The 26,936-nt window shown below is 36.5% G+C and overlaps 1 protein-coding gene across 6 annotated transcripts in view; it reads right to left on the reverse strand.

Annotated features, from left to right (window-relative positions):
• The window catches only part of LRP2 (LDL receptor related protein 2), a 128,222-nt gene that overhangs the window by 95,842 nt on the left and 5,444 nt on the right, over positions 1 to 26,936 (reverse strand). For all 6 annotated transcript variants that reach the window (XM_040605081.1, XM_040605080.1, XM_040605078.1 and 3 more), the window contains exons 2-6: positions 13,436 to 13,543; positions 11,124 to 11,246; positions 8,482 to 8,598; positions 279 to 389; positions 46 to 159 (exon numbers count right to left, since the gene is read on the reverse strand). In XM_040605081.1, the coding sequence (XP_040461015.1) occupies positions 46 to 159; positions 279 to 389; positions 8,482 to 8,598; positions 11,124 to 11,246; positions 13,436 to 13,543 (573 nt within the window). The remainder of the gene's footprint in view (positions 1 to 45; positions 160 to 278; positions 390 to 8,481; positions 8,599 to 11,123; positions 11,247 to 13,435; positions 13,544 to 26,936) is intronic.

Here is a 26,936-nt window from a genome sequence, read left to right on the forward strand (position 1 = left end):
ACAGTTAAAGAAAGTGGAGAAAAAAGAAAACCAAACACATCATACTGCAAGAGTTCTCATCACTCCTGTCTCCACAGTCATCATCATGGTCACAGATAAAGGCTCGTGGGATGCATTCTCCATTGGCACACTGAAACTGCGTACTGGTACATCCATGTGCTGAAAAAGATTTTAGCACAGAAAGGCATACAGAAAATCTGTCAGAAAACTACAATCTAACTTTAAAAGATGGTCTATAAAGCATATGAGTTTGGGGTCACTCTGCACATGATACTTACTGCAATTAGCTTCATCAGAAGAATCTCTGCAATCAACTTTGCCATCACATCGCTGACTTGCATTAAAACATGCTCCATTTGCACATGATAACTGTTCACATCTTGGGTAGTCTACAATAAGAAATCCTTCAGTATTAACATGAGTGTTAAACTACAGGGTATGAGTCACATATATCCAGTATCAACAGAATATCTTGATTTATAGGAAAGCAAAAAAAGGAATGCAAAACTTCCCATGCTATTACTGACAAACAATCCATTTATCCAGTATACTGTCTTCTCCAACAGATATTTAAGAATATCCTCTAGATAAATGCTACAAAACCTCACAAGAAACAGGGGGAAAATTAGATGCCCACCCACACCCCACAGAGGTCTGCAACTCAAATAGTTTACAATATGATAGAAAAAAATGCAACACAAAAGGAAAGCAAGCAGTGAACAATTATTTTATTTATTTGCACTTCAGTTATACACTTTATTGACCTTAATAAAAGTGCCTAGGTAGAAAAGCAGTTCCTGAAATTTACCATTCCTAGATCCTTGCAGAATATCATGAGTTCTCAAACTCAAGAGACCAGATTTTTTATTTTTACGGTTTTGCTCTAATTAAGCCAAGGATGTTAAACTTCCAAGTCCATGATCAACTTCAGGTTTTCTGGTTTTTATTACTTGTTTTCCCCTTCCCAAAACGAAAAAAGATTCTGCAGAATGAATGATTTTCTCAGTTTCTGACTGTTCTACCTATGTAGATGACCTACAGGCCAACACAAAAGATTATTTCAAACAACTTTAAACCAATTCTGAGAATACCTGTAACTACAAGCAACCAGTGAGTTTAGTGGAAGTATCCAACAAGTTAAGCGTGTGCACCTGCTAGAGTTGAGCAGGAGAATAAGTGCTTAGTTTAGCTTACTGCCGTGTAGACAAAAGTTACTTATTTCAGGCAAATGGCAAGTATGAAAGTAAGTAATTATTTTTTGAAGTGAGATTTATTGAACCTCTGCCTCTACAAAGAAATACAAGTAGGTAAGTGAACTCAAGAAGCAGAATAACCAAATTTCATTTTTCTTTTTTTAGATTTTCAGTTTGAATTCTTATCCCATTTTACTTCCATACTAGTTAGTAAAGCAGATAGAGAAGGCTCTCACTTAGGCACTTTTTCATTCATACTCTTGGAATTCAAAACACAGATTACAAAATTACTCAAGCAGAACTCAGACAAGCCGCAATTTTTCCAGGCAGTGGCAGACTGTTTTGCTTGTTTCTGCTGTTCTACATATCATCACATTCCCACTAAACTTCAACCACCTATGAAACAGGCTCACATAATTTTAACTGTTAAGTTCTTGATATGAGAGCATAAACCGCTGTGTTGACACCCACTACGACTATGTCCCCAGTTGATTCATTTACATGTAATTCATTGTCACTGCAATTAATACAAGTCTGCAAGTGACAGGTAGGAACAGTGTGTTCGTCAGAGAACGGTATCTCAATCAGAGAACAGTAGTTGTAGTTTATCAGGGTTCCAGCTGCACTGTTCCTACCTGTGGCCTTCTAGTGCTAGTTTCTAGACCTTCCATTCCAGAAGTCTGCAATGACAGTGCTAACACATGCCCTAAACTTGATTAGCATTATTTAGCCCCACTACTAATCAGACTCCCTTGTAACACATACATCTCATCCGTTTCTTGCTTGGGCAGGGCTTATGAACAACTCCTAAAGCTTTGGAAACAACATGGATTCTGAAATCTAAACTGCCTACAGAAAGAAAGGCAGTCCTGACCTGGGGCTGCATTTTAAGCTCACTGTGGAATCAATGCTTCTTCCCTGCCTGGAAGCTGAGAAGGCATCACAGTTCCAGGAGTTCTATGGCATAGCAGGCAATAGCTATGGCAGTACAAGGGTACAGTAAGTAATATAGAATCATAGAAATCACTTAGGATGATGGAGCACATAGAAGAAAAAGAATATTAAAAGGTACTTGTTTTGTAAATGCACTGAAGTGGGAAAGCTTTTAAGAGTATTTATAATGGATGGTTTGTAATTTTACTCATCTTTCTTCCTATTCCACAAAAATACCTGCATTGATGTTCGAAACTGTTTCTGATAGACTGACCATCAAACAAATAGGACCCATTGCCTGCACTGCCTGTTTCTTCAAGAATGGCCAGGCAAAATAAGTATCTAGCCAGTACTAAGATTTTCTCAAACCTTTAGAAAATGGGATAGTTTGTCAAAGTTTTCTCTCCTGCAGCAAGCCTGGAGAATGCCTCGGCCTGGAAAAATCTTTATTATATATAAAATCTAGTGTACAAATGCAAATCATTATAAAAATACCAAGCAGAGCAGTAAGTAAAGACATTTTGATGATGCTTGAAAATATGCATTTTGACTACATAGGTGGTTGACCAGAACGTGAACAAATACTTTTTCTTTATTTTCTTTTCAAATCTGCTTGGTGCACAGATTCTTTATTTTAATTGTAGTTGCAGAGGCAAGAACATTCTTTGAAAAGCCTGATGGAGATTAATTTAACTTTCAAACTCTGTACAGGTAATCCCAGTCCCAGTCCCCTGCCTAAAGACCAGGTTAGTAAATTATAGTTCTGATCACAGGTTTCTCACTCATCTGAAAGTTTTTCACTGCATTGTACATTGTACTCTTTGTACTTTATAGCATACTATTTTAATAAATTTAATTATTTGGAGCATTAAGAACTAATCCTCATGGATAATAGCAAAGCTGTGAGTTGCACTCCAGTTCAGGAGCATCTGCGCTACCAGGACCGTTCCACAGTAGCTGGGATCGCCATCCACACTTTTATGGGAGGAGAAGTAGCAAAGATACAAGAATCAAGCAAGAAATAGCAGCTTCTGAGAGGGCCAGACACTGTGCTACACTTTCTAACGGCTTCTAGCTAAGGCCTCTGTGGCAATCACACACAAGATGCACCTATGGCATTGTGTCTGTGGTAGACTCTGTCAGCATTGAGGGAATGAAGAAAGCCAAAACAGAAATTCATAATAATACTAGGAAATCTGAACATGAAGTGCCTGTTCTTGAAGTTGCAAAATGCTTTCTCTCCAAAATTTAGAAAATATTAGCAATGAGTGAGTCGAGTTCTTGTACTACCTATCACCAACTGGAAAGTTCTGAATAGGAAAAGAATCTTGGCCTTGGCAGTGGGGAGGGTAGGAATGGGATGAAACCCCTAATCTGGAAGGCCTATACAATCTAACTTAATGAAAAGCTCTCTAGCAAAAAAAGTCTGGAAAGAGAGTATCATGGCAGTTTGAATTTAAGTGCGAAGATCTTACATTAGTCATTGCATTTGGGGCTTGCATAATAAACGTTTCCTAGCTTTTATCTGACTGTTGTTTTGTTTGGGTTTTCTTAACTAAGATTTCTCTGTACACACCTGACCCCAGAGCAATGCATTTTGGCTATAAAAAAGCATAGCTGCTATCCAGGAACTGATACAGATCAGAGAAGTTGATGATACTCTCTCTGTTCTAGGGGGCACATAGAAGAAAGGTCAGTGCTCTGTGAGGGACGTGGAACTATGTAAAAACTAAAGGAAGGGTTCTCTTCCAGGGACTCAGACATGTTTTATTTCTAGGTCAGTGACAGATAGATTAGAAAGAGCTAAAAAGGAAGGGTAAGAGTCCGTGTTAAAAGCATGACAAGGTAGGTAGTTTGCATCTAAGGAGGTCTGAAATACAGCTGTACAGGATGAGAGAGTGAAAGACGATAGTGTAAAACTGAACATGGGATTAGGAGAGAAAAGTGAAGGGACAGAAAGATACAAACACTGTTTTCTTTCACCTTGCTTTTAATTGTGAAGAGCCTCCTCCAACATGAACATTGCTTCCTTTACCTTTTCCTCCCAAAAACCTTTGGTTAACTACAGAAAACTGAAAAGAAGAGATCTTTTCCTAGTGATCACATTTCCTAGAAGATAATATGAGCTTTGTGAAAACAGAGGGAAATCCAGCTATGTTTATTCCAGTGCTCAGGAGGAAAGCGAGCTCTTCTTTCTCTCCCCTTCCTCTTGTGCATTTCCTTCTCGGCCAAAACACTTCTCCACAATCTGTCTCCTGTGGTATCTGGCACTTCAGTTGCAAACCACAAACAATTGGCAAACGCCAGCACAAATGACAAATGAGGCACCTTGCTCCTTGTAACCCGCAAACTGTTTTGGGGCAATAGTTGCAAACACATCGAAATGGCATGTTTCAGTGTACACATGTACAAGATGCTTGAAAGCTCTGTCACAGGAATTGTTACACCTACATTATTTTGCTCTCTGCCTAACACTTACATTCTCCAAACTAGAAATAAATCCATACAAAACAGTAACTGGAAACAGTTGCAACTGATATCTGATTCAGCAGATACTGACTTCTATCACAGAGTTGGAAGTGTAACCTTCTGTAACCCTAACCCATGTTACAAAAAGGAGAAAGAAAAAAGGGGGGCAATTTCCTACTTTCATTTATGTATTTATTTATTCCTATTCTTTTATTGCAACAATATTTTACAAAATAAAATTAATTAAAATCCTTTGACTCACTGCCATGAGTCACCACCTCACAGCGGGCAAATCATTGCCCAGACAGCTTACAGTCTATCACAGAAACCAGGAGGAGGACTTACCCCAAGCCGAAGGGTGCTGTAAGCTACATGGTATCAGGTAGTGTTCACTACCAAAATGCTTTTAGAGCTGGCAGACTGACCAGACCCTCAATCCTGACCTTAATTCCCGATTTTAATCCCTGACACACTAGTCTTTGGTGGCCTTCCTTACCCTGCTCCAGTTTTGCTTCTCACCTGTCCCAAACTCTCACTGGTGGAGCTATTTCCTTCAGCCTGAACTTCTGCCTTGTCCTGTAGCTGTTACATGGAATTTGTCCAACATCAAGACCATTCACCTTTGACCATGGCCCTTTTCTTTTTTCTTAGACTACATCCCTTATGATCTCTTCAGTTCTTGATCTTTGTTCACTTTCACCCTGATTTCCACAAATTCATCCCAGACCTGGCTGCCTATTTCCTGATCACAACAGCTATTTAGCATAGCAAATATGAGGCAGGAATTGACAGGTTAGGCAGCTGACCCATGGCAGCGACTCAGCATCAAAAATAGAGTTAAAAAAATCCAGTTTCTGGGCCAACACTCAGCCCATCAGCCTCAAACATGTCTTTAAAATACTCTCCCTTTCTCCCTCACAGCCTCAGTGCTGCTCAGCTGCCAGGAAGGTTATTCTAACAGTCACAATAAAGCAAAATGAATGTGGCTGGGATTTTCATTTTTCAATTACAAAGCTGAGGCATAAGAGAGAATTCTACCTTTAATTAAAAGAAATAAAGTACGTAACACAGAAAAATAACACCAGTATTGGCTGCTTACTCCCAAAAAGTATTTGGTACCTCAAATAGTCTGCTATTTCATTCTACATTTCTAAAGTTTTAAAATGAAAGTATTTGTTAGATGCTGACTACTAAAAAAGCTGGAATAGCAACCTGATATATATATATATTTAAAGAAAATAAAGACCCATCATTTTACAAAATTAAAACAGCTTCAATACACTAATTATATGACTTGTAACTGAAACATTGTTCTGATGTTTATCTTAGCCTCTGCATGGGTAGTTTTCCCTTGCTGTTAATCTCATCAGCAGTAAAATGGACTAAGGCTTTAAATTCCTTTGTTCTATTTTTTTATATGTTTAATTGTAGAGTTACTTCATACTGGTGACATTTTGCATTTGACCAGTTTCTTATTTCTTAAATAACTTAAGTTATGCAGCAACGAAACTTTATCTTCTTTACAAACTAAATCTGCTTCCAGACAGATCAGTTTGTGCAAGGTTTATACCTTGTAAACAGACATAATAAATTTGCATTTTGTTATCCTCTGTGAAACAACAGAATCAGTTCTAAATACCTTTTTTCTTTCATTGTCCATGGATGTCCATGTTCATTTTATTTATGAAACCTTTTCATGCAAATTAAATAAGGGGAAAATAATTACAAAGGATAAGGCAAAAATAGCAGTATTCCTCTTATATTTGTTTGTATCAGATAGTGTGAAAAAGGAAATGGATGAAACAGTGGGGGAAACTAATATTCAAAGCAAGTATTAGAATCTGCTTCAAAACAGTAAAATCTAACACTTATGCTAATCCTTAATGTAGAGTTAATAATAAAATCACCAAATTACTCATTTTGTCTTATGGCTTCTGTTTAAAGTTCCAGGTCTTGCAAAGACAGAGAGGTAATAAAATTAACCAGTCTTTCTGGAAGCACCTTGTCATTACACTCTTCTTGATTGTCTTGTCTTCAGCACATCACATTTCTTCAGTCTGACACTCCTGCTTGCAATGTTCCAAGTCACAGTCATTCTTCTGTCTTAGAGAGACTGTCAACACATATTCTAATAAACCAAAGTAGAGGCTGTTGAATGACATCAGGCAGTCCCTCTCTCCCTGAGGCTAAATATGCTGCCTTCACAACAGTCATGGGGCCTACTCACTGATGCAGCAACAACTGGGTTTCCCACATAGCCATAGAGCATTACTGTTACGTTATCTAGAGTCTCCTTTCCAAACTGCCTTTTTAATTTACTTAGTTGAGAATGTTAAACATGAAATGAAATAAAACATGCACTTAATTTTCAAACATCACAGCAGCTTCTAGTCTGAAGAAAGTATTGTGAGTATTGTTTTTAGGACTCCACTCCCATTTGACACAGATTCACTGCATTATAATGATCACACCATTTCATCCGGCTGTTCCACATTGTATTCAATGACTAATCACAGATTTCTTGGAGCTGTTGAACAATCACTCTTACTTAATTCACAGATAATGCATATTTTAAATAAATATCTTCAGGATATTATTTTATCTATCATAGATTTGCTAAATTAAGTTATCAATCTCTTTTCTTCCTCTAAACTTTAAGAGAAAAAGTGTCAAGTTACAGAAGATATTCTTACAGCAATGATATGAGGTACTTTGGATCTTGGCTTTTAGCCATTTGTGCTAGTGACTTCAAAATTGGCTGTGGGTCTATCACATGGAGAAGTTCCAAGTCAGATATCTCAGCAACCTTTTATACCAGAGTACTATATAGTTCTAAATCACCTTTCATTCTAAGAGACTGTACATTTTAGCCACTTGTGACTAAACATGCTAGCAGCTAGCTGACCACCTAATATGCTAGTTTTCCTTTACGCAGCATGTGCATATGCCCTTTTTTTCTCCAAGTGCAGCCATTAGCAACATTTTATTTCTTGCTTCTTTATCCATTCCTTAGCATCCTAGTCTCTTCCCCAGGTCTGGTTCTGAGCAAAGTTTAGTTATGCCTTTTTCCCAAAGGCACACTAAGTTCTAACAGCTGGAATAGCGGCTCACATGTTACATGTCACTCATGACACATGTAAAGCTTCTCCTTAATACTAACAATGACCAGACATGCTGTTGCACACTGTTGTGTAGGTGTTAAGCAAAAACCTCTCTGAAAAATGTGATCTCTATTCTGTAGCCAGCTGTCCTTTCCATCAGTATTCAACCTAGGCCAGGATCTAGGGAGTCTGTCACCAGTCAGGCAGCCTCAACTCTGGGGAAGTTAAACTGAAGAAACATACTTGTCTATCTGCATTTTGCTGGCACAATATGAACAGCTTATCTGAATATAATATGACCCAATACCACTGCATCTCCACAGGAAACTGCAGCCTAGAACACAAATGCTTTTGAAAGGGTCATGGTCCCTCAAAGAAGTGAGCAGAGGTCAAATTCTGCTTTTCTATACAGGTTATAGTTACCACTGATTTCATAAGGTGTATGCAAAAAGTATATGAAAAACTTTGGCAAAGTTAGCTCTGAGTCTCCCAAGGCTTAAAGCCATTTTAAAATGGTTGGGTTTTTCCAATGCAATATTAATTGTCTTTCAGAAAATGACAAACAAGAAGCCCTGATCCTATGGTAGAAGTTTGCATTTGAGTTCTGCAATCTGTATCAGAACACCAGCTCTAATACACCAAAGAATCTGAAATTAAACTCTTGTTAACAAGAAGCATATTGTGGTCATCCTGTCCATCAACAAACCCTTTAATCTTACAAGTTTATTAAAATGCCACAGAGAGATGAGATGAAAACAGATCTAGTGCTAAGAGGTAAGACTCACGGCAGGCTCTTTCATCTGTTCCATCAGTGCAGTCCTTTACTCGATCGCACCAGTATGCACTTGGGATACACTGTCCATTTGAACATGTGAACTGCTGACTTGAGCATGTCCTTCCCGCTGCAAGAAACAGGCACTCCATCAGTCTTTTCTACCAACAAAGAATTTTTATGCAGAAAAATATCTTCCATCTTTCTCTTTAACTACTTCATCCTTCTGACAAACATTAGCATAAGACTTTCTCCCCCTAGTACCTTTGTGTACTCAAGGAGATTAAAGAACACTTGACAAGCACACAGCAGATGACATAGCTCTATGAGGCCTTCTGTAGCCTGCAAGGTCACTGCTTTTCTTGACTGAAGGGGTTGACCTCTAAGTTAAAATTTACCTCCCTATAATTGTTCTGCTCAAAAGATTAAATTATTAATTCTTACCATTTTCAAGTTTTCTCTATTATTTTGTTTAGTGGGTCAAAATCTTGTCAGTAACTGGAAGTTAATTGGTCAACTAGAATGCTACAATGTAAACACAGCAGAGCTGGAGGTAAGACACTACTTTCTAATACAGCCAGGACCTCAAGAGTCAAGAATATTTTACTTTCATAACCAACAGAGGATCAAGGATGATTATGCCTTGTCTCATGACAGCTGCGTCAGTGAAAAGGAGCCACATAAAACTCCAGTTCCACTTTCATTCCACTACAGCTCAATTAAACTCTGTTATTCTTAGGCAAATTAATTGGATCTGTGAAGATATAGCTGAAGGGCAAAATTATTGCTAACTTTCCCTCCCTTCTGCCACCTGCACATTTGCTTCTTTCAAACTCATGCTATATCTCAACATCACTCCAGTCTATACACTGGCATCTGGTCTGCTGCTTTACAGGGGCTCTCTATTCCTTCTTCTGTCAGCAGTGTTCCCAAAGTAAGATCAGCTACTGGTGCTGATGACTAGTGTCATGAGGAAAAACAAGAGCAAGACAGTGAAGTAAACTAAAATTGTTTTAATTCTGCATGTGTGACTTCCAGAGCTGTCAGCCATTTTTCTCAGGAAAAAAAATTACCATTTCAAGAAGGAAAAGCTCCTCAGGATTCCCAAGCCCAGAGGTAAAAAGTCCCTTTAGAAGAATAAGGACAAATACCAGGAGATGGCTCAAAAACAGCAGCAGCAGCAGCACAGTGCCACTGTATAGTTACCAACACTCATGATTAACCAGTGCATGGTGACCAGTACAGTGATCCAATTCAAAAGTCAACTCCAAGCTGTTGCTCATTTTACATTTTGTATCTACGTATTCCTTAGTTAAAACATAACCAGCAGTTGTGCTGACACCTTCTGAGAGGAAGAGAGGAACAAAAATCAGTTAACCTTAGTTCCAATTTTTTTCCATCCTCAGTGGGAACAAGTATCAAGACATAAAAGCACTAACCAAGTCCACGAGCAAAACCCTTCCAAAACTTTAACCTATGAATCTCCCCAGAATCAAGCGGGTTAGTGAGTAGTTCCAGAGTTGTTCAGTGTAAAGAAGTTATACAAAAATTATACATAGAATCAAAAGGAAAATAAATTAATCTTATCCTCATCACTTAAAGTAACTTCTAACACTAGAAGTAGCAGGAAATTGGTTCTTCAGAACACTACACTTGTTCTTCCTGTCTTATGCAATAACACAGATGATGTAATTTGATGCAATAATCATCTCCGTTCACTGTTCATCACTTCAGCACGTACTTAACTGTATGTAGCCCTTGAACTGCTTAGTCACAAAATTCAAGAGTAACATATTTTATTATCAATGTTTATCTTATTGTCGATATTGAAAAAAGACAAAGACTATGGCTATGGCAGTTAGGCTGCTAAATGATTTCTTTGCTCTAAAGTATGCAGAGAACATTAAACACTTTAGTTGAAAACAGCAATTTAAACATGATAATACACTGTTTAGCATATTAAAGTGAAATACTAATAGGAATTATGTCTTGAGTTTAAGCTGTCCAAACGATAACGAAAGAGTAGACTTTCACCCCATACCAGGACTTTTGGTATTACTCCTATGAGAACAGGAGAAAGAACAGCTGTGGTCATTTTAAGTAATAATGTCATTAAACAGCATCACTGAAGATGGTACAAGAATCTTTAGCAATATTTATTTCAACTGACTGATAATTCCTCCCTTTTTATACATCAGAATTTCAAAAATTTTCTCAGAAGAAATGAACTTTTCAATATATATATATAGAATTGTGAGATGTCACTGTGAATTTTGTTATGCAGTGAAGAAAGCAGCTTTTTCTGTGACTGAGAGTATTTGGACATCAGAGTACTACGTATATTTCACCATTTTTGGAACTAGTAAATTTTGTATAGACTATAAAACTAATATGCACTGTATCTTTTTCTCCTTTTTTTCCCTCTTTTTAATTAACTGAAACATCAGTAATTTTCAGATTTTAAGATCTGGAGATGACATTTTGGACACATTTTCTGTATTTTACCTACTTCAGATGATCTCATTTCTAGAAACTACTTTAGAGAGACTCTTCTGGTAAAAGCTGTACTTAGAGCAGGTTTGTTCCTGTGTGTTCTCAATATGCTGCTATGTGAATTACCTTATTTCAGAAAGATGGTATAACATAAATACTTACGACATTGTTGATGCTCATCTGAGCCATCTTCACAGTCCTCCTCATCATCACAAACCCATGACTGGGGGATACATTCACCATCAGTCTGACACTGAAACTGATTTCCCTCACAGGTAGGTTGTGCTAGCATAAGTAATGAAAAAACCTGTCATTTCACAGACATCTGGGAAAGCACTTTTAAAGAAAACAATTAAATAAGGGAACAGACTTAAGGTTCAAGTGTTATTGGACTGTAACTTCTACCAAATACATGAAGCATTTGACAAACCAAAGAAAATGTACAGAGCAGTGAGGAGAAAGTGAACCAACAGAAGGATGCTCAAAGGCAAAATTCAGTTTAGTGAATTCCTGCATGTGAATCTTCCGGTTTGTATCCTCCCCTGGAGACATAGGCTACTCTAGAAGGCAGGTCACAGCAAAAGCTTAACGCTCTGAATCACCCTCTGGCAGAGCCTCTGGGTTTTTTTCATTTATCTATGGAGTCACGCTATAGCTTCCCAGGTCTCACAGGGGTCTGTTCAATTGCTCTCATTCCACCTCAGCTGCTCCGTCCCTAGTAGGAAGGTGATCATTCAGCACTATCTCATGACTCTTCTCTGTGAATTCATGAGGCAAAAGTGAGGGTCAGGTCAGGACAATCTGAATGTTGTCCCACCTCCACTCTGTACTTTTCAAGTAGACAAAGAACAGGGAGCCATTAGAAAGAAAGATCAAAATAAATTTTTAAAACTGTGTTACAGGTTACTCCATCCCTAGTTAATACTCCTGGGAAGAATCACTAGCATAACACAGTCCACTAGGACTTAGTAAAAAGATTAACCATCTTTTTTCTCAAGATCATGTTTTTACAGTACTGCAAAGTCAACTAGACACACTTTGTGCTCATGAGATGATATGCAAGCACAACTACCAATGAAAACAAAAGCATCAAGGGAGAAAATTAAATCACTTTGAAGATTTAGAGTTTAGAAGTACAAAATTACATTAGAGGTAAAGTAATCAAAGAGACAAAATTGATCACATACTACAGACGACCATAAACTTCATGCATACTTTTTTCAATTCCTGTTTTTAAGAACCAAAAAATAATCTTGTTAGATGATTTTAACTTTAAGTCAGTTTTAAACAGTTTAAAACTATCTTCCTAGACACTTACATGCCCTACTACATACAGCACATTAACACATTGTTTTGAAAAGCACAATTAACTGGAAAAAACTGAAAAGTTTAATTTTCATCTTCCTAATTCATCACAGGTATGAAAATGAGAACAACTCAACTTCATGCTTATAACATGAAAAATATATTAAGTGTTGGGAAGGTTTTTGTCTTTCACAAAATCAACATGAATTTTACCCACACCTTGTTCGAAGTTCTTTCCAGTTGCAGTTCAGAACTAAGTTGAAATAGCACACTATAGGACAACACTATTTTGTTTTGCCAATTCAAGGCATCCTTCATCCAGAACTACACTGGGTTTTGGAGCTAGCTGAAGTGCTAAGCAACAAATCAGACTGCCAAGCTATGTGAATGACCTCCAATTATTATATGGGTCAAGCAGTAAAGAAACAATATAGCATGAAAAGAACCAACATAAATCAGTCTTTCTCACTCCTCATCAGCTGAGGGCAAAAACTGGCCTAAATCAGTAAGTGGGCTGATAACTGCACCAGCCCACAAGACCTCAAAGAACATTAGAACCAACAAGGTACAATACAGGTGAGTTCCTGAAAACAGACTGTGGAAGGAATTTCTTCATTTTCACAACTTTTTAACATTCTACTTGAGAGAATCTTTGTGCGTGGATATTACAGCCCATCTGAATGCAATTGTCTTTGAGCTGCTGGCACCGAAGATAACACAACCAACTCTATCTAGACAACTAACCAAGACTCTACTTAAAGTACAGTAGGTACAGCTTGTTTTCTAGTGCCTGAAAGATCCAAAGATTTGGAGCTCAAGTGATGCTGGTGGGTAGCTGTATGTACATCCAACATTCAGGATTACCACAGTAATAGAATACAATATATTTCTACACCTACTTGGAACATTAGTCATCAAATGAAATGTCACTATTGGGCACTCAGATTTTTAAGACAAGGCTAAGTCATGTTAGAGGTTGAGCATTATTGATTTTCTGACTACCTAAGCCAATGGACTCAAGAAATATGATTCTTAAGTAGATTCTCCAGTCAATTAGGAGTTTTCTCCCCCTCCAATATTCATTCTTGTACCACAGGTACAGTTGAGCACATTGGGATCTCACTGTTTCTTATATTACAAAGAAGTTGTGGTATAGTTGTTTCACTTACGACAGCCAGCTTCATCTGTATCATCTGAGCAGTCTCTAGCCCCATCACACCTCCAATCTGCAGGAATACAGCGGCCATTTCCACAGCGAAACTGCCCCCGCTCACATCCTGCGGGGTAAAGCAGAGCAACAAGCAGGTTAGCAGTACCAGCATAAAAACAGACAGTGGAGTGCATTCCTGTCAGACAACCGTAATCTATCCAGCCCCCTACAGCATGGAACAGAGAGAAAATAACGTTATAATAATACAAAAATATAAATAAGTATATATATAAAAAAGATCTCTATGCACCCAGTCAACCAAAAAAAGAACAGAACCAGCTCTAAATCTTACAGGATTTGTCCCAACTAAATTGTTAGAAAATTTCCATAATTTTAATATTTGTAAATTATACAAACAAACACAAAAATAAAAATAATCCAAACAAGTGTCAGAGGAGCACCTACACTACAGAAACCTATTTAGCAGGAATGTATCAATTTAAAATTCAGAAGCAGTATAGGCTTAAATAAAGGTATGGTATAATTTTCTACATTATTTCTAAGGTCTAAACATTAGTCCTCCCCAGACTCTCTGAGGATTTAAAAAAAAAAAAATAATCCCTTTAGCTGATGTGGAAATCTTTTTCCAGGAGTGACTGCTTAAACATATAGAAAGACCTCAGTTTTGTTTTGTTTAATAATGCCCTAATATTTAAAATCTTTCCTCTGAAGTACAGGAAAGTATGTCTTCAGTCAACATTTGAATAGCAAATAATTTAAAAAGAAATTAAGCTTCCAGACATTTATGGCTGATCAAAAGCTATCCTGCTGTCATTCCCTCCTGCTTGACCTACTAAGGATTAAGACCTGATAAAGAATTCATTCCCAGGTGTAAATGCAGCTGGATCAGGCCTTTATTAAGAGTCGACTAATGAAATCTCCAGTCCCATAGGAAAGAGAAAATGCACTGTTTATGGCCTTTCGTTGTTTCTACAGCCTCATAAAAAGGGAGTGAACAGTTTTTATAGGTCCCCAAAACAATGAGCTATAACATAATTAGGTTCAACAGAGCTCTGTTTCATGTTAATCTGTTGTCAGCACCTCAGAGAAGGGAACACTGAAAAAACCTGAGGTAGTAGCAAAATCCAACTCTGAAGAAAAAAAATCCTGTTTCCTGATTTAATTAATAGCCATACAATAAAACTACTTCTTTCAATTATTCTGAGTAATTTGTCCAGAGAAGATAACCTCAGTATACATAAAGCACAACCACCTACTTTTTGAATTCACGATGACATAAATAACACGATACCCTAACTTTCATGTAAAACCAGGCATATCAACACTGTCACATAAACACAGTTAAGTGATGTATTCCTAAGGGATATAGGCAAGCTACTTTATGCAAGGAATGTTCAAATCTGATTGTCTGGTAGTGACATCCTGATTTATAATGTATCCTGCAAATGGTCAAAAATTTCACTTGGATAAATGGTGGTACGGAGTGGTACAGGAGTATGTTCACCCAAATACCTTCTATAGACTAATGCATGATGGTGGTTGGTGGTGCAGGTCTGGGGTTGGTGGTGCAGGTCTCTTATCAACTACCTTTAAAACACAACAACCTCCCTTGCAAAAATGCCCTGAAGGAATGTACAAGTTCACTCTGGAATCCCAGGCCCTCTCACTGAATTTTGCCCTACAAAGCAACATTTCTATATGAGATTAGCAGTTAAAGCTCTAATAAACACAACACATAAACCACCATTTATCAATTGGAATTACTATGCAAAGCAAATACTACATTTACTTGTATATTTAGTATATTAATGCTATTCAAAACCACTGGAATATTCACAGCCACTTACATAAAAAGAAGTTACAATACAGAATGAAATCTGCATCCACATGATTAGAATTCCTAATTAAACAGATGCTCATAAACAAGCAATATGAGCAATTTGAATATTATTTCTACATAATAACTAGCAAAAAAAATTCAAGCACTATGTACAACACTGCTATTTTGCCTATCTGGTATTAAGTTACTACAGTTAAACATACTCTTACAGTAATAAAAATGAGGAAATAACACCAATAAGCTTTTTAGAAAGCATTATAAGCATAGCAGACTTTGTACGGTATGAGAAATGGTAATTGAATGTTAACAGAACATCTGCAAATCACGCAGTTCTCCTACACCCTGTAATACTTTGCTGAATTATAAAGTTGCTCACATCTACATACAGTAAATGTTGTATCAATGTCCATTTATACAATTCTTCAGCAGACTCATTATCATGTAATTATGGCATTAGGCTTTTCAAATGTTATCTTTCACACTTACTTATAACTGAAGGCAAAGAGCTCTGAAACAACTACCAAAAATATAAAAGACTATTTCGCTTATCATTGTTTTGTATTATCTTTAGAACAAATAAAATTACATAGCAGATGATGTTAATTCATTAAAAAGACGATCTCTGAAAATTAGTACTAGGGAAGAAGTAAAAGCAACCTGCAGTACCAAGGGCACATCTCACCCATGGTTCTAAAAAGCTTGTGTTTCAACTGCAAACAAAAACAATTCTAACTTTGATAAAGAAGAAAGTCATCAGGGGAAAAATGCATGATTACAAAATCACTGCAACAAATATCCAGAAAAATATCCAGAATTAAAAAATAACTATGTCAGCAATAAACAGGTTTGTTACTATAAACAACTACACAGACCATTTTCTCATAACTTAACTCTACATATTCTGCTAAAACCAAGTAGTGGAAACTTATGATATTTGAAGAATTGTGATTTAGTTACTATGATTTTAGTTATGCATTTTAAACAGTGTTAATTAAATTAAAAATGTTACAGGCATTACACATGCTGACTAGTAACTGATCCACAGAGGAAGCAAAAGGACTATTTCCATTGGTATATGCTATGCAATGTGAGCCTGCAGCACCTGGGTTTTGGCAATAGCAGGGACTGTCAGAAGACAAGAGGTATCCACTTGTTTATTGCCATTATCTGAAGCTTCAGTTCACTGAATGATAGTCATTAGAAATTTTCTGGAAGGTTTTGCTTTCAGTAAATGATTTAATTTTTTTTAATGGCAAGACAGCTCATGAATCAGTCAGATATTGACAAAATTAATACTAATGAACTAATTTCCATAGAAATTCTGGTTTACCCTGACAGATGCTGATAAAACCAGACACCTCTTTCAGGCAAACAGAATCCTGTTAGCGGGATTCCTGGAGCAAATAACCACTGAGTTTAAAAACAAGCAGTAAAACAGTTAGTCTTCACTGACATGCTTAAGATTTGCTAATAGAAAAGAATCTAGGTGACTTTTGAAAGTTCAAAATTCAGAAATTATTGATTTTTTTATGTTGCTCTAGTTTTACTATAATTCCATTTTAGTCTTTTGGCTTTGATTAAAGCACTAAAATACAGACACAAAACAATGCATGGCAGACCTTATGAATCACACCACAACATATATAAAGAAGAATCTCTGGGCATTAACAAAAATAATTATGAAAGATAAAGATCTGTTTCAATGCTCAATGTTCAGGAAAACACCAAGGAAAAAACAAATACATGATATCATCTTCAATATAATCCAATCCAGTACTGGAAAATGCAAACCAAAGATTAGAAGCGTCACTGGAAAAATATAGCCCAAAACACTATTTATAAACTTCTTACTGTGCTTACTGTCTTTAGGCTTTATGCTAACTTTGTCACTAAATTTCTGTGGTTCCCTGTGTCTAGGTTTATAAAAGACTCCTGAGTGGATGTTTAAGATTCACAGTTTACTCTGATAAAAACAAGGTGGCTAATATTACTGGCTCTGGGTAAGCTACTTGCTCAAAGATTATGCCTGATAGTCATTTTCCACTGAAATAAAGCAACATAATATTGATTTTGTAAGAGCAAAGATTGAACAGAACACTAACCATATGAAATACATTTATTTTTAATAAATTAAAAGCAAAAGAAAAGGTATCTCTTACCAAAGGAAATATACAGGCACTATTCAGTACAATTATCTTATGTTCTGCAAGACAAGTTCTGCACAACAGGTATTGCCTGTGTAAGAATGAAGTATCCAAGCTAAACCACTGCAAAAGGCAAATCCCACTGCCACTAAAGGATGGTAGCCAACATTCACACCACTAATGAATACTAATGAATGTTACCCAAAGTCACATTAAGTCATATGGAACTCCAGCAGAAGAGAGAGATGTTAATAGCTCCAGGCATTTCACAGCACAATGTGAAAATTAAAGCTTAAATTCAATCCTCTTGTATTAAAAGCAGAACGTCATGTTTGGCTTATAACGGAAACCAATAGTGCCTTACTCTACCAGTCCGCATTACTTTAGACTCACTTCAGTTCCTCTCTGAACAGATCTAGTCTTTTGTAGTTCTTTTCATACATCTTCTACCTGCCCATTCAACATTGAAGTCCCTCATACTTTTAACTTTGGCTACAAATCTTTTGAGTTACATTTGTCATCCACAGATTACGGGCACCATGACTGCCTATTCTGACCTTACAGAATACTCCAAACCCCCTCATTCATTTTTTCTTTCTTGTGCTCACAATACCTTTGAGAATTGCTAACACCTCTTTAACAGTTCAGCTTGAATGAAAGATTTAAAGTAATGAAAAATGTATTAAGCCCAGGGTAGATTGTACCACTCTCAAACTGTCCACTCAAAAATGAAATTTATGCTGCTGCAATTACTTTACACTTCGGGAAACCTCTCTCTCAACAGATTTTTTGTGTTTAAAAAAGTAACACTCTTCAAGGCAATATTTTTTCAGCTGAACAGTTCCACCTTTAATACATCTGCAGTTTTTCCAGAAATAAATGAAAAATAACTGTACATTACCAGCTTCTTCCACATAACTTTAACAACAAAAAATAATTCACAAGCTCTCTTTTTCCACCTTTCTGCCTTCCAACAAAGGGTACTATTCCTTGTCCCATTCAGCCCTCAAACAGAACAGCCCACTCCAGTGGCCTTGCAGTTAGAAGAATCCTTCCATACACTTTGATGTCAGATTTTTGCCTAGCTTAATTACATGTCAAATACCCTAAGGCTTTGGAATGCTCAGGGAGGGCAAGCTGAACCTCTGGAAATGCCACCTCTGTTTCCCCACACTAATGAAGAAAGAAGTAAAAATCATAATTCAATAAAAACCTTTTCTTATTATTGTAAAATGCCCTGTGATACTGAAAAGTAGTATTCTGTTAGCTAGTATAATAGGCAAATGGACAAAGATTATTTAAACTATAAAGAAAAATAGAGTCTGATAAACTTATGCTAATTTCATATACTTCGAGGTATTTAACTTTCAATCTTTCTACATTCTGCAGACTCCATTAGATTTAATACAAACTATACAGATTAATAAACCACAGCCCACCCAAGCATTTATAGGTATTATAGAAAGCAGTGCAAGTTTTATCTTCAGTCTACAAGACCTTGCAAAACAGAACGTCTTTTGTACCTAGATGTCTCTAAAACAGATTATATTAGAGAAATAATTAACTGGCAATATCAACCAAAAGATAGTCCAAATGTGAGACTGCATCCACTTCACATGATTGCAAGATCTCTGTATACAGATTGATAGGTGGACAGGAGACTAGCCAAGGGGCAATCTGAAGCAGAAGAGCTGCAGTGCCAGAGAGAAAGACCTACAATATTAATAGGGAGGTATGGCATTTTTATTACTGACTCATCATCTAATCACATATTATAATAAGATTATTATTAGTAGTAAAATAGCATCTACAGAATCAGTAGTTGATCAAGAACTCCACGCCTTGCACCATACACAACAGAAAGAAGAGTAATACCCTGGACAGCTTGCAGCATAAAGATGATAGGCACTTGAACTCACCTGGAGGTCCACAAGCAAAGACCAAATGGCACTGTTCTTCACTGATGCACACTTAAATGCTGCTGTTTCTCCAATATGACTCCAAGTCATCACAGTAGAGGCACACTCAGGTTTGCTGGTATATTTATTAGGCAGCACAAGAAACAAGGCACATGCATCTTGATCCTTCCTGCGGAGGGGCCCTCAACTTTCTACCAATTGGTGTTGGAAGGATTCCTAGCCAGTGACTTCATCTCTAACTCTGGTGTGTTTAACAGTTATAAATGCACTACTCTTCACAAAAATTGCCTACTCTATATTTGAGTCCATTTATTCTTCTGAATGCCAACATCATGTGATGCATGTGCAGAAGTACTTCATTTATTTGATTGTTTTATTATGCACTCTCTATTCCCCAAACAAAGACACAGACATTTTAGAAAACCTTCTGGTACACAAATCATACAGATTATTTCAGATTATTTTATAGAGGGATGTGGAAATGATAAAGAACTGAACTTGAAGCAACACATCTGGTTCTCCACTGACACTAACTGGACTAGGAGATTGGGTTCTAAAGTCCCAGTTGCACAGCTTCCTCAAAAAAATAGCAGAAACACATTGATGACTATAATAAAATAGCGTTTGAGCCACCAAACAGCAGAAAATCATACATCTAGCCCCTCTTCCTAAAATCCACTCACATGTAGAAAGTTACAGGTTACTGGATTATAAATAGAACTGATATTAGGAGGGCAAGAGGAATGAAAACAGAAGAGAAACTTATATTTAATCTTTGCTTATTTGTCTCTGTCTGTAAACCTACCTGGATATGCAGAGTCTATTTCCATCTCAGGTGAATGAGCTAGCTACACCATACCCACAGGAGAAGAAATTTTGAGTAAACCACATCCTGATTCCAGTGGGATGATGGGTATCAGAAGTTGTAATAAATGGATCTTGCTTATCACAGTAGAACGCAATACCTACATTTAAAATTTTTACTCTCTGAGTTTTTATTAAAAAGCACCTTAAAATTCAAGAACAAAAGTGAAAATTTTGTCTTTCAGTATGGACTTAGAAATACCACATTTCAGTGCAGCAACAGCAGATTTTTATGGTTTCCCTTTCAAAACCATTTGCCAAGTAGTAAAAAATAATAAATTTTGGAGTCAGTAAAATCTACATTATATTCTGTGCTTTCTGTCTGCATGTTCTTGTACATACAGACACTTGTCAACTAAAATCATTGTTAAAACTAAAGAATCAAATCTCATTTTAATAATGCTCACATACAAAATCTTTTAAAATAATATTTTAAATTAGCATATTCTATGTTAAACTATTTGTTTTCAGTTATAAAAGGACTATAGGTTCATTTCTGATAAGCCTTAACATAAATCCAGGAATTAAAGAAATTCAGGATTTTAATCTACTGAAACTAAGCAGAAAAGCTTTCCTACAAAGAAAAAAGGGTTCAAGTCTCCTGCAGACATCAAGTTCAAAGGAATGACACTGTAAATGCCTCCTAGCAACGTTAAAGATATTCATAATCCTCATCTTCTCTACCTTCTTTTAGCTTTATTAATTGAAAAAGCAACAAATGCAAACAACCTGGTAAAAATAAAAATAGATTATAAATTCATTTTTAACAAATTATTCTTTTTTTTTCAAGTATAAGCCTGAACTAGTAATAAAGAGAACAAGATCCTAATTTTCTGACAAACTACACATGGACCTTTTAGAAAAAAACTTTCCGTTTTAAATTATTTTTTTCTTAAAGCTCTGGTATTGATAACAAAGTAACTATGGTTTCTATACTATCACTTTAAAACCAGCCATTATGGAAAAAGTAAACAAAATTAAAGTATACAATATCGTAATTTTTTTCACACTGATCCTAAATGTAAAAAAATATAAACTTCTTAAATTTAATAACATGACAGTTTATTTATCAAGCATGCTCACAAACAGCACATATCCATACTACATATGTTTACCATCACATGGTACTATAAGCAAATTAGTCAAAATTAAGTTCCTTTGTAATCTTGCTTTAACTCACACACTTTAAAAAAGCAACAAGCAAACTCTTACTATTTCTCAGTCCTATAACAAGGCAGGAATAAGAATTAATCCTAATTCTAATAGACAAGAGGTGATACACGGTAATTCTAATAGACAGGAGATGATACTCCTTTCTACTGATAAAGTAAATATTCCTTATATTGAACAGACCAGGTTCCTCCTTCCGTTTAAGTCACAGCCAAATTTCTTCTACTTCAGTGATAACTGAGAATCAGCCATTAATTTTGGTTGGACACTTTCTTTAACCCCAACTGTATATCAAATATTTTCCAAGGTGAGACTAATAAAATCTATTTGTGAACTTTCTTAGAGAATTTATTAAAGTTATTAGCTGCATGGCTAAATTAAAGAGAACCAGTATTTGCAGTACTGAAAGACTAGCCTTCACAATTTAAAAAATGTATTTCAGACACATGACATGTAAAGAACATATTCTACACTAAATTGGATAAACTCAACCAGTAGTCTCGACATTGGGTGTCTTAATCCACACAAGTCAACTGTGATTGTGTTAGCTGGGTAAGTGAAGCAAGCACTGTGGATCTCTAGGGAAGCATATATGCCTGAGCTCTCCTAAAACCCAGAAGCTTCTTTTGCGTGAATGGCACATTAAATATGCAAAAATCTGTTCTAATTGTCCAAATGACATAAAGAGGAAGAAGAACAAGCAAACACAGTAGAAACCCCCAGTTACCCAGAGAAGGAAGCATCCCAAGCATCTTCCTAAGAATGAACCTTGCTATTGGCCCCAAGGCTGCTGTAGAATATCAATCGGGTAACAGAGTGAGGGGGAAAATATGAGCAAATGAGGAAAATCTGCAAGAATAGGAAGTATTTACAACTACACTGGGGCCAGGGCTGGTTAAACAACTTAAAGAGAGCAGTACATACCACTGAGAAAGTCCAACAGATACAGTACCAGATGATAAAACAACCTTCTCAGGAAACTATTCTCATTTTCAGATCTGTACTGTTTTTTAAATAAATTTTCCAACTATGTTCTATTTGTTCTCAAAACTAGACCCCATGCTGAGATGGTGAGCTGCATTCATTTCAGTCATGCTTTCCCAAAAACTGATGAGTCATTGTAGCACTTGGAATCAGCCTCAGTAAGAGCCTTCCATTCCAGTTGGTGCCAGTGAAATCACATAATTTTTTAATATTTCTTTTATGTATTATTGCTAAATTGAAAATTGTTATGCAGTATATAATACTGTCAAATCATAAACCTACTGGAATACTATATCACAAGTTATTAAACGAAAAATGAAACGTGTCATGCAATAAATTAACACTTTCCCTTACAGATAATAAACATGGTAAGCACATAAAGCAAAATCTGTTTCTCCCTTCCCACCTCAGAACCCACATCTATAACAAAATTCTTCACTAATTGAGTAGCACCATCATAACTAGTGGGACTCCAGATAGAAAAAGACAATTTAAGCTGTGTCTCAGAGCTTCACAGTCATCATTTTGCTACTTCATTTTTAAATGTGATATATTTTTTTTTATAGTTTTCAGTTTAAAAATAAAAAATAATAAAAAAAAAAAACTTTCACCCAAATAGTAATACTAGTGAGCATGTCAAATTAAAGAGGCAAAGTGGTTTAATTCATCAGAAGGGAATAAATACAGGAAATATCATCTCCCACTGAAACATTACCCTTTCTATCAGCCCTAACAGAAGTATTTTACTTAGATCTCTCCGAACCAGGCAAACTCTACTACTGTCAGATTTACCAACCCATTTCGATTTTTTAATTATGCTTGATTCTGCTGCTACTTCCCTTCATTGGTGGCTGCCAGACATAATATTTTAAGTAATTCCTTAAATTACATTAGCTAGCTACTCAAAGCAGCATTCCAGGCACAGAGGTAAGTAGCAGGGAAGAAGGGTCTCCAGCTCTAGCTTGTGTAGCTGGATAAACCCTACACTTGCTGCATCCTTGGAAACACAAGAGCATACAAGTATTGCATGCTATGTATTTTAACCCAGAAGCAAGCACACAAACCCACAGGAAAGGCACACATTGTCTCCCAAGTTTCACAGTGGTAGCACACAACATATAAATAATATTGCCCACAGAACTGTTGGCATTTGCCTACAGACTTGCAACCTTTAAATCTTAATCCCTTCATCATACCAATAGTTTCCATCAGTCTTTCAAAATGCATGCTAGGAATAAGGTTGCAGCCACACCTGGCATATTGCAGGCCACAAAATCAGCATCTCTGTACCCTGTGTTTAATGAAAGATATTTTCCCTTAAAGGGGTGATAGTTTGGGTATGTGTCTCTCTCTCTACTACCTTATGAAATTTCTTAGGACTTAAATCTCTGAGAATTCTTGACCCCTAATAGAAAAAGTTAAATAAACCAACAAGCTTAGAAGTATTGGACATACAAAAAAAACCAACAACAAAAAAAACCCAAAACAAACAAACAAACAAACGACCAACCCACAATTGCTAAAGTGTCTTTTCTTTAAGAAAGCAAACAAAAACCAGGGAGAAATGGTTTCTGTTACCTAATAGGTGATGAAGTCTTAGTATGGATAAACCAATTGATCAAGGTTTGAGCTTTTACCTCACTTGTAATTAATTTAAATTTGCTACTCATTTTATTGAATTTAACTATTAATCTTTTAGTTTCTTTTTTCCTCAAACAAATCCAAGAAATACCCAAATTTCTAAAGGATTTAAAGTTCAGCTTTAAAGTTTTATTATTTTTTGTATTTTCACTCTAAGATAACCATTTCATAATACATTCTGTGGCAGGCTTAATAAAGTTTAAAACTGCAAAACTACTAAAAGCTGGTAATGACGATTTAACAGTGTAAATGCAAAAATCCTGTTATGTTTTTTCAATTGCCTACAGTTACAACACAAATTCCATGACAGGATTTCACTTCTGCAAGTGACAAAGGAGCCTGATTTTCATCGTTGTCTTTACCCAGGCTGAGCTCCCAGTGAAGGAGATGGCCAGCCTGTCTGAGCAAAAAGACAGGCCACAACTGAGCTGTGTCTGAGGCTCTACTCATATTTCCTATTGGTTTAACCAACAGAAATTTGTCAAGGCTGAGATTAACAACTGCAGTAGATGCAGTTTAATTACTCCACTAAATACCTTTCATGTACTGCAAAGTTAAAAAAAGGAATTTTAGTACTTTGCTACATTCACAGAATACTAGGAACAAAAATTCATTTTCAGTGAGGTTTCAAGGTACGTTCTGTGGCTGACCATACAGAAAAATAAAAACTGCAAAGCTAAGAAAAACAGCTTGTATCTTCATACCAAAGACACCACAAACTTTGGTCATTCATTTCAGACACAAACAGGAGCTTATTTGTTTCACATGAAATGGTTTAAAAAAACTATTAGACCTCTCAGTAGTATAAGTTATTTTTATTAACACAGCTAGAAGGCCAACAAAAACTGCAGCAGCATTCCATGTGCTTGGTTATTGTCCAACTCATTTATTGCATTGCAGGTTGAGAACAGCCCTACAATCCTGCTCAAAAGTGAGCACGTGAGCAGTCCCATTCAAGTCAAGCCATCTGTTTACACTAGACAACTTTACAAAAGGGTTTCCTGCAGTGCTAACACTGGTACTCTGTTACATCAGCCCTGATGGGACCACTCGCGTAACTAGCATGCTAGCCAAGCATTTCCTGTATGTTCTTAGCAGAAGCATTGAGCAGTGGTTGCATGGCCAGCTCAGCCAACCCCCTGACTGACCATAGGAACAAAGGTGTCTCTTTTCTCTCCCTTTTTCTACCTCCTCTCCTCCTCCAACTTGATGCCAAGGTTCACTTTCTTTTCCAGACTCTGGTAACTGCATGCTGCTGAAAATCACTATGCCACCAGGAACCACCTAATACCCTAAGCCTGGTTTAGTTTTCCTCCAGGTTTCTAAGTGAAAGCAGCTCACAGAGAGATCCTATGAGCAGTGGTGCTAGCACAAAGCAGGTAGCAAGAACGAGAAGGCTGGCAGCAACCTGGGAGTGGAGCACTGGGAGAGAAAGGGAAGAAGAGCGGGGCCTCCTGCTTCCAGCAACAGTGGAACAGTTCACTTGGCTCATCACTTGTGAAACTGTACCCTTACATCACAAGGTATGACAAGGGCTTGATCAGATCTAAATGGGGTCTCCCACTGGTGTTTAATAATGTGAACACATCTTCTGGGCAAATCCTGGGGAGGATTATTGATATATGTATGTACTCTAGTTCTGCAGGCCCCATACTTCCTCAAACTAACTAAACTCTGGTATATTTATCTGAATTGATAATGTGCACAATGGCTTCTGAAGATAAAAAACATTACTTAGATTCTAAATATATCAGTGAATGTGTTAGTTCCTGGGATATCTTGTGGACTATGCCTTTTATTACTTTTTTTAAGAGATGCCACAGAACACACTAAACCCCCCATCCTTCCTGCTCCACAAAAGCATGAGCCTGCAATCCCCATCAAAGGGAGACCCTATTGGAATAGACCTCCATTCTTCCACTCAACTCAGCAGGGTGTAGTATCATGACCTGCTTGCACAAGAAAATAATTGGGTAGACACATTGCTGCTGTAAACAGTGCCCTTTTACTGAAGATCTGGCTTCTTGATTATAAAACAAAGGCAACTTATTCATGTTAAAAGCACAAAACAGAACAGGTCATAAAAATAGAACAATTTCAGTCAACTCTTATATGTCATTTCATTAATCCAAAACAAAACTTGTAACAGTGATCCTTAGATCTCTAATCCACTTTAAGCATTGCAAAACAAAGAAAACATTAAAAGCCTTGAAACCAATAGTAAAAGCTTATGGAATCCGCTAAAGGCTATCCATTCCATTAAATATTTCTATGCTTACTTGTAACACTTCATTTTCTTTAACTGTTCCAAAAGTGTGCTGAGTTAAGGAAGCAAAAAGCAGTTAATAAAATTAACATTATCATAATGAAGTAGACTTCAAAATGGATCTCAATAATAAGCTATTAAGAGATGTTTACTCTTCACTGAATCCTATTCTATCTCTCTTAGATCACTACAAATCAAGGATAATTTATTTGAAATTAATGGAGTTACGCTGAGTTGACTCAGAAAAAAAACCCTTGTTCCTTCATCTAGAAACAGCTCAAGGTATCTTTAAGAATAAAGTATAATTATCACAATTATATAAAGCAGCACTTCAGTTTTAAGTAATTCGTAAAACAGCTCTGTCCTGTATTTGCCACATTCAAATGTAAAATATTAAAAAGAAGCTGACAAATTATCTGATTATCATCACTAATTAGCCATAGTAGAATAAAAACATCACCCTCTATTTAAATAGATGTCAACCTGTAGATCATTAGTTAGAAGAGACCTTTAATGTTTTTCAACAGTGACAACTTCTGTAAAGTGTAATTTGCTTTGAAACATCCGAAGTGCTATATGGTTCCAGCACTTTTTAAGCAGAGCTCTAAAACAGGAGAAACAATTATAAACTCTTGCTTTAAAAAGTGATAGCACAGTGTGATTCAAAGTTC

The sequence above is a fragment of the Falco naumanni genome, chromosome 8 (assembly GCF_017639655.2).
Source record: "Falco naumanni isolate bFalNau1 chromosome 8, bFalNau1.pat, whole genome shotgun sequence".
NCBI lineage: Eukaryota > Metazoa > Chordata > Aves > Falconiformes > Falconidae > Falco > Falco naumanni.